Source organism: Artemia franciscana, chromosome 10 (genome assembly GCF_032884065.1).
Source record: "Artemia franciscana chromosome 10, ASM3288406v1, whole genome shotgun sequence".
Classification (NCBI taxonomy): Eukaryota; Metazoa; Arthropoda; class Branchiopoda; order Anostraca; family Artemiidae; genus Artemia; species Artemia franciscana.
Genome location: NC_088872.1, coordinates 42,100,697 through 42,109,458, shown reverse-complemented (window position 1 = coordinate 42,109,458; position 8,762 = coordinate 42,100,697). Strand labels below are relative to the sequence as shown.

At 35.4% G+C, this 8,762-nt stretch overlaps 1 protein-coding gene across 1 annotated transcript in view; it reads left to right on the top strand.

Moving 5' to 3' along the window:
• The first annotated feature begins 735 nt into the window (after positions 1–735).
• Positions 736–8,762, top strand: part of LOC136032203 (neuralized-like protein 4) — a 56,219-nt gene continuing 48,192 nt past the window's right edge. The window contains exons 1-2 of the mRNA XM_065712409.1: positions 736–1,084; positions 8,293–8,579. Of these exons, the coding sequence (XP_065568481.1) occupies positions 8,297–8,579 (283 nt within the window). The 5' untranslated portion in view covers positions 736–1,084; positions 8,293–8,296. The remainder of the gene's footprint in view (positions 1,085–8,292; positions 8,580–8,762) is intronic.

Here is an 8,762-nt window from a genome sequence, read left to right as displayed (position 1 = left end):
TTTATCTCCTCCTAAATACCTCGTTCTTTATGCTAAAGTATTTTTAGAACCCCTCATATGCGTAATAATCTCTGTTCGTTTTAAGCTTTAATGACTTTGGGAAAAAAATGAGCGTGGGAGGGGGCCTAGGTGCCCTCCAATTTTTTTGGTCATTTAAAAAGGGCACTAGAACTTTTCATTTCCGTTAGAATGAGCCCTCTTGCAACACTCTAGGACCACTTGGTCGATACGATGACCCCTGGGAAAAAGAAAAAACAAACAAATAAACACGCACCCGTGATTTGTCTTCTGGCAAAAAATACGAAATTCCACATTTTTGTAGATTGGACCTTAAAATTTTTTCTATAGAGTTCTCTGATACGCTGAATGCGATGGTGTGATTTTCGTTAAGATCCTATGACTTTTGGGGGGTGTTACCCCCTATTTTCCAAAATAAGGCAAATTTTCTCAGGCTCGTAACTTTTGATGACAAAGACTAAATTTGATGAAACTTATATATTTAAAATCAGCATAAAAATACGATTCTTTTGATATATCTTTTAGTATCGAAATTCCGTTTTTTAGAGTTTCGTTTACTATTGAGCCGGGTCGCTCCTTACTACAGTTCGTTACCACGAACTGTTTGATCATTGATTTGTTCCGAAATATCGATATTTCATAAAAGAAATCCTGTAAATTGTAAGAAGAAGGGTTGACAAGCAGAAGAAGGGGTGGCTCCTGTCGAAAAAGCCGTTGGGGTACCTGCCTAGTTCACTCTTAAATGACAGAGAAGAGGTAGCAGGACCTTACGCTTCATTGTTTGGCCCTTATGATAAAGCCAAATTAGTTTTCTCTCCCACTTGGAAGAATATTAATTCAATGCCATGGAGGAGAATCAACCAACTTTGAAGCCAGAAGGACACCTATGATGGATCCGATGTTTTTGCTGAAGAAGTTAAATTTGCCAATATTCAAAATTAGGATTCATTATTAATGTTTGGGCTTTAGAAAGTGGATTTAACAAGGTTCCCAACGTTCTGGGCATCAACTAAAAGACATTTGGGCTGATAGCCGTTTTAAAACTTGGATTACAATCATCTTATAGGTTAGTCTTTTTTAATGTTAAGATGTTTAATTTTGCTAAAATTCTAGACAAGTGACTTTTTAGTATCTTGGAAAGTCAGGAGTAGGCTATAATAGCCTACTTTCATAAATTGGCCTAGGCACTGTCAAGATTTCCTCAGTGCCAAAATTATTTATAATAAGGTTAGGTCAAAAAGTGCTTAAATTTGAATTTACAATAGGCCTAGAATTGAATAATTCATAAAGACCATAAAAAAGACATCAAATGGTATTTTCACTTTATTGGTGAGTCAATAATATGAACTGTGATATATTTACCCATTAAACTTGCTAATTTGTCCCACATTAGCATTTATACAAATTGATACACATTTGAAGCCTTATCAACTAGTAAATTAGGGAGGCTATTTAATGACAAAATATACTATACTTCCCATTTCACCATGTTTGCTAAGTTGAAATTGTTTCCATGATGATGTAAGGGTCTTATACTTCCTAAAATCTATCAATTCAGCATAAGATTTTCTTGTTTTAAAACTTCCAAAAATAGATATGAATACATCCTCTACATCTGCAAACAGGATAGAAATGAAATCACTGAAAGGCAAGAAATCCTTCAAAACAACAAATCTCTTTTCATTGAAAAACATGAAAAGAAATTATCAAAAAAGAAAATAAAACTTTGTAGTTTTTATAATAATATTCATAGTGTAGCAAGATAGGTCAAATTGGTTTTAGTTTTGTCATAAAAGTTAGTAGAGGGGAGGGATCAACTCCAGCAATCATTTAATTGTTTTACTTCTTTACTTCCAATATCTGAATCAAAATTCCAATATAGCTCCATATTCTCTTAATTGTAATTGAAATGAATAGTGAGCACTGATAACAATCTAGGTAAAATTCTAGTTAATTGACTTCTTGCTATCTCAGAAAGGGTTTAGGTTAGGTAAATGAAACTTTCAGGGATGAATCTACAGACTAAAGTATGTCCCAAGAAGGTATTTTGAAGCAAGTACCTCCACTCCTTCTCCCTCTAGAGGGCCCTGACCTTTGATGACTTTAAAAATATTTCTGTTATAAAAGTGAAACCTTGCAAAATAGATCTTAGCCTATGCTTAATTGAAGTACAACAAAATTGTTTTCAGCTTCATAGCTTTGCCCAATTCCATTTTATAAGGTTTTAAAGATAGGTCTATGCAAATACATTTCCTAAATTTTGAAGGAAAACATTGATATGGCTCAAAATTCTACTCAAATAACAGAAGTTGCATTTTCATAACTAAAGGCATAGAAAAAGCAACTAGTAACTGAAAATTAAAGTAAAATGTTGTTTTGTCAAAATTTCAATAGGCAAATTTGTCATGATGGCAAATTTCAGAGCCCTCTAGAGGGAGAAGGAGTGGAGGTGGATACTTCAAAATTCCTTCCCAGGACATAGTTTAGCCTGTAGACCCATCCCTGAAAGTTTCATTATCCTAACCTGAACCCTTTCCAAGATAGCAAGAAGTCAATTAACTAGAATTTTACCACAATCTGTTCCTTGCATTTTGTATTTACATACTAACCCACAAATGCAGAGCTGCTTCTATATAAAATACTGTTCTGCCCTCTTGCTGTTTTTGCTTTTCTAAATATTTCTTTTAAACAGCTCCAAAAAATAATTGACATAAATATGTGGAGGATTATTGCTGTTATTAGTTGCATTTCAGGCAATGCTGGTGCTACTTGTATGACATTTATCTCATCATCAGTGTGCTGTACAAAATGTCTGCTGCAAGCAGGATAAAGTAAATCTAAACAGTATATGTATAATTTTCTCACAAATTAGAAATTGTATGCTCACAAATAAGTGGTACCAGCCTGTACTCTTTATCTATTGTTATCAGTTTTAATATACAGAACTAGGAGACCAAGCTTCATTCAGTGAAGGGAATTTTTGAAAAAATATTCAGGGCCTCTCTCCCCCTTCTGGAAATGTATATCTTCCATACTATGATTTACACAAAAAAAACTTTGTGTAATTTTTCTAGATTTCATTTTTTTTTGTAACAAACATTCAAAGGAGTAATTAAATTTTTTTTTAAAATATAAGTAATTTTCAAAATATAGGCATCAATTTTTTCCATCCAATTGGCATCCCTGGTAAGTCTTATTTAACATAAGGTTCCTACCACAGCTTATAAATGAGGCCTTAATTAGTTCTCTATGACCCTTGATAATTTACCCTTTCATAATTTTATTGTTGTTGTTTGTTTTCAGTTTTCTTTGTTATATTGATGCTAGAGTGTGAATTTGGCCCATTTGGGCTTGTGATAGCCCTTCTTCAGAAATAAATCTTATCTTATCTGTATGATGTCCATGTGTCTGGCCCAGTCTTTCTGCTCCAAAAATCTCACCCAAATTGCAATTTTAGTCCACTATGTTGCACCTATTGAGACCTTATTGAGTCTAGCCATATAAAAGAATGAGACATAAGATTTGTCTTTTATGACTTCTTAAACAGCTCTCTATGATACTCCAGTGCCTCAATAGCAACAAAGAAAAGTAAGAGGATATATCAGTACTGTCCATGTAAAAAAAAAGTGATATTTTAAGGTTTCAACAATGGTAATTTAAAGGGTGTACTTTTTGATTTGCTAAGATGCCATTGTCAAGTCACATGCAACTGAATGATGCAATGCATGGGGCTGCTGGAATAGTGCATAGTTCAACTGAAAGATTATGTCTCCAAATAGGGGTGGATGAGTTGAAGGAAGTGGAAGGGGAATATCCACTTTAATATTAATGTTAAAGCTGGGGCAAAGAATCTGGGCTTATTAAACTCACCATCACCCACCTGAAGTGTTTACAATATACTACTGTTGTCTACACCAACTCATTGCTGACAGCCTTAGTAGAAGCTGAGTCCACTATTTAATTTATGTGATACATATGCATTGTTTATTTATGTATTCTGTAATATTTTTGAATTTAACCAAGTATTGTCTTTGCTAAATAGTAACTTCTCTTTATTATCTGAAGGAAAATGTCTTTTTGAAGACTTAGTGAAGGAATATGCTATCTTTATTTTTCACTGCTTGGTACACCCCACCCCATTAGGTAGAAAAGTTCTCACTTGCTCCCAGGATAGAAAATTGAACTGATTCTTGTATGTTCAAGCAACCTGCAAGTCACAATGACATCTTCTGTATACCAAAGTAGTTGGTCTTAGGGACCTAACACACTCTTCATAAGGTTTTCTTGTAGGTGCAATACAAGCTTAGTTGCTAGACATTGAACATTCTCAAGTATCTTAGCATATATTTTACACTGGGGACCCAACAATATCAGACCAAACTCTATATGTAGGCAGACTAATGCTGTATAGAGTTTCCATAGTACACAGGTTTTCCTGGTGGTAAAAGTTCTCTTTATTAGCCCAAGGGCTCACTTTGTTTTTGCAGCTTGAGCATGTGTATGGCTATGGACCTTAAGCTCCCAGTCAATAATAATACTAAGTGTGTTTATTCAGTTACCATCTCAATTTGGTTGTTGTCAATGGTATATGATTGGTTGGGGTTATTTTAGCTAAGATGAAGAACATAAATTTGGGTGCATTGAACTGTAGGTTCCAGTCTTCAGAACATCTTGAAAGCTTGTTGAGGTCTTTCCAAACATTTTAGGGTTATTTGTTACATCTGACCATCTCTAATAGCTTACAGTTGTCTGCATATAATGTCAATGGATTCTTCAGGTATGTTGAGCAATCATTGATATACATACTAGAAAGTGTAGGCCCCAAATGGTTCTGTGCAGGGCACCATTGATAGCTATGGCTGACTCAGAGAAGATGGCATCATTTTCAGTATTTATGAGGACCTTTTGTGTACTATTTAACAAGAAAGCCTCAATCCAACCTATAACATCAACATGAACTCCATATTCATATAATTTTTGTATCTGGAGGTTGTGTTGCACTTTTTCAAAAGCTTTTATAGCAGAATGACATCTAGTGGAAAGTCCCTGTCAATAAATTTGTTTCAGTTAAGTGACCTTAGCAACACCCATGGTGACTTCTGCTTAGTAACTGGTTGTTATCTAGATGGTAAGCCAATGCAACGTTTAATATACTGTCCAGAACCTAGAAAAGTACCAAAGTATGGCTGATGTGGCAGTAATTGCTACCATGGTCTCTTTGTCCCCTCTTAAAAACATGGCTGATATGAGAAGTTTTCTGTCACTAGGAAGGACTTTTGAAGTCAATGTCATCTGGAATTGCTTAACAATAGGTTCTGCTATAAATTGGACTGTTTTTGTGATTAATTGTGGATAAATATTGTCTCGTCTAGTTGCTTTGTTCTCACCAAGCTTTGCAGGTGGATTTGACTATGACTTAGTCAAGAAATTTGTGCTGGAGCTATCATTCAGCATATCAGCAATGTCTTTTGGGTTAATTACTTTAGTGCTATCCTCTTTGTTGATATTAGGGATGCTCTGCCTTGAGAGGTTTGTAGAAGAGGCATAATGCAAAAAAACTTTTTAGGATTTATTTATGACTCAGCAGTAATTGACTCTTCATGTTCATTTACTAACTATTTTTGCACTCTCTTTGATTGTTATGATCACTATCATGTTTACATTTTTATACCTTCTCTATACTCTCTTTTTCTTCTAGATGCTTTGACTACATTGTGTGGCAAGTGGGTGGGGGTGGGTCTTAGGAACAACTGACCTATATTCTTTACTTCACCTCTTTTCTGCATCAATCAGATTAGCTTTGAAATTGTCCCAGTCCATTTCAATATTGTCAGCACTGGTAAGCACCTCCCAATCGACCTTTGCAAGGTTTTGGCAAATCATTTATTAATTTATAGAACTCTTTTTGATTTTAGTTTGAGATTGACTTATATTTCAGCTGAAATATAGGTATAATCACTACTACCAACTATAAGGAGGTAAGATGTTGAGAATATTTGGTCAGAGTTGCTAGCAATAATAAGGTCTAGCAATGATTGCTCCCATAAATGTCTAAAATGAATTGGCTGGTTTACAATCTTTGTTAGAAAATTGTCAGCAAGGGCACTGGCTGTGATACAACAAGGACTGTTCTATGGGGAAAACCCTAAGCCATCCACCCAACTAACCTCAGGCATGTTAAAGTCTCCTAAAAGGAACATGACAGAATATTTCCTACCATTTCCTTTGGAAATGATGTCACATACAGCAATGTGTGAAATAAATTGATCAGAGGCAAAGAGGTTACAACTTAAAACACCCAACATAAATGACTCAAGACCAAAATTAAGATTACATACACAATCTCAATCAAAGTGCTGCTAGAATGAACATAAATAAAATTACAGTTTCAGTTTTTAGTCCTAACTGAGTCATATTATTGAATAGAACGAGTCTACCATCCAAGCTGAGACTCCCCACTCCTTCAAGGCTGGAGTCGACAGGGACTGGGAGAGGGCTGAGTGGAGGCTGGACTGGGAAGCTAAGCCAACATAATTACATCACTCACCTCCAGCGAGAACTACAGGAGGATCTACCACCTTATCTCGCTGGCAAATGTGATTTAAGGTAATTTTAAGGTTTAAGGTTAAGAACAATGTCCTCAGTAGTGTTTCCACTCTGGCTTTTATTTGTACTGCTCTATTCTTCTGCACTACTTACTACTATCCCTTTATTTACACTATGTACTGGAAGAGGAATGGAATGTAAAACTCCATCCTGTTGACATGGGCAGTGGCTCCATGTTTAGGCCAGGTTTCTGCAACTATGAGTCTGCTTCTAATTCCTAAATTTTACTCACCAACAGTAGCTCTTTTCTAGATCTCTTCTACTAGCTCTTTTCTGTGTGGCCAGTCCTCTTTTGAGGTGTCAGTATAAAAATAAATGTGTCCCTTTTTGATTTGGGAGTGCTTTAGAATGTCAGTTTTCAGTTTATATGAACTGACTAAGAAGGGTAATGGATCAGACTGTACAAACTGGCAGCATTGGGGTAAAGGTGAGTACTTGGCAGCCATCACAAATTGGTTACTTTACCAACAATAATTTGGAATTCGTTTTCAGGAAATTCTGTATGAAATCTAAGTCACTGGTTTGAGGGAAGACCATATGCAATTACATTGAAGCAGCTTTTCTGTCTGTCCTGTTCCTCTTGCTACATCTTTTGAACTTCAGTTTCTGATTTATTAGCAATTGCTTGATTCAATACCCCTTCAATATTGACAACAGAGACTTAAGTTGAAATGAAGTTTTCTAAGCTCTGCATTTTAGCATTGGCACCTTCAAGAGCAGTATGTATATTATCTTGAAATGCAACATATCTATGTTTATTTCATCACAATGCTCATTCAGAGCTAACTTCATTAACTTGAGTAGGGCCTGCTGGGTTGAACCTCTAGATCTACTCATAGGGTATACCCAGGTACTACCAACCTGGTTTTCACAAAGATATCATTTTCAGTGGGGGACATCAATGTAGTCAACAGGTACTGATTAAATGTAATCACATTCAGTGACCTTAACAATTGGTAAATCTTTTAATAGGCTACTGTTCTTTTGGATAACATTTTGACAATGGAAAGTCTTTTTGTTTTTTTAGTCTTGTACAAACATATTATACAGCAGGGGTCGGCAATCTGTGAACTGGGGGGTCACCAAGTGACACATCTACTAGTTTCATTCAATTGGAATGTCTCTACCTGCTGAAGCTGATGAAGATTTATTCTCTAACCAAAAAAAAAAAATGCCTGCTATTTACCTGACTGATTATTTTTATGTTTTCTATCACTAACATATTTGATAGTTATAACTCATCCAGCAATATCTTCTTACCCTAGACACTACTTGACACTTGTTCAACAGCTACCAATGTGTGCAATATACAAAAACTTTGTTCTTTTCTCATGGCCTAATTCTAGTCCCTCCAGTGCTAACATGCTTGATAGTTTTGCATTTGTCTGGTAATATTTGTTTTAGTACAAAATAGCTTTCTACTCAATACTTTAGTAATTACTTAACATGCTTTTAATTCCTTCAACTTATTTCTGATTCTCGTGTAGTTAGTCTTTGTTTTATGACAGTGTCTTGAGCATGTTTCTGTAGTTGCCATGAACATTTCTCTAGTTGCCATATGTGTAGTTGCCCCCTCCCACCAGAAGCATTTGCTATGTATTATTTTCTAACAGTTCAACGCTTCTTTAATTTATTCAACTTGTTCTTGATTTCTTTACTCTTGTTTAGTTACATGACTAGTTTCAAGTTCCATCAGCGTTGTGGGAAACTGGTGACTGTGTTTGATGATGGTAGATGTGCTGCTAGAGGATGTCCAACACAGGAGTTTAATGAAGGAATAGTTTTCAGCAATACTTTACTCCCTGATGACAAAGTATTTGAAGTAAAAATTACAAAAATCATCAGCTCATGGACTGGGAGCATTAAGTTAGGAGTGACAGCAGTGGATCCCGAAAATGTCGAACCTGTTCCTCCAAGTTCACCAGAATTGCTTAATGATACATGGCTTTTATCTGGTGAGTTATTTTACTTACTTCCAGGAAATTCTCCTGTCCAGGACTTTGAATCCAAAATTATGTAAAGTTACTTTCTCACCTTTTACTTATATTAAATCACAATATCGTTCATTGCTAAAAAATGTAGAAGAGATCTTACGTCCAGCAGTGTCAAACATTCCACTAAGATTTAATTTGTTATGC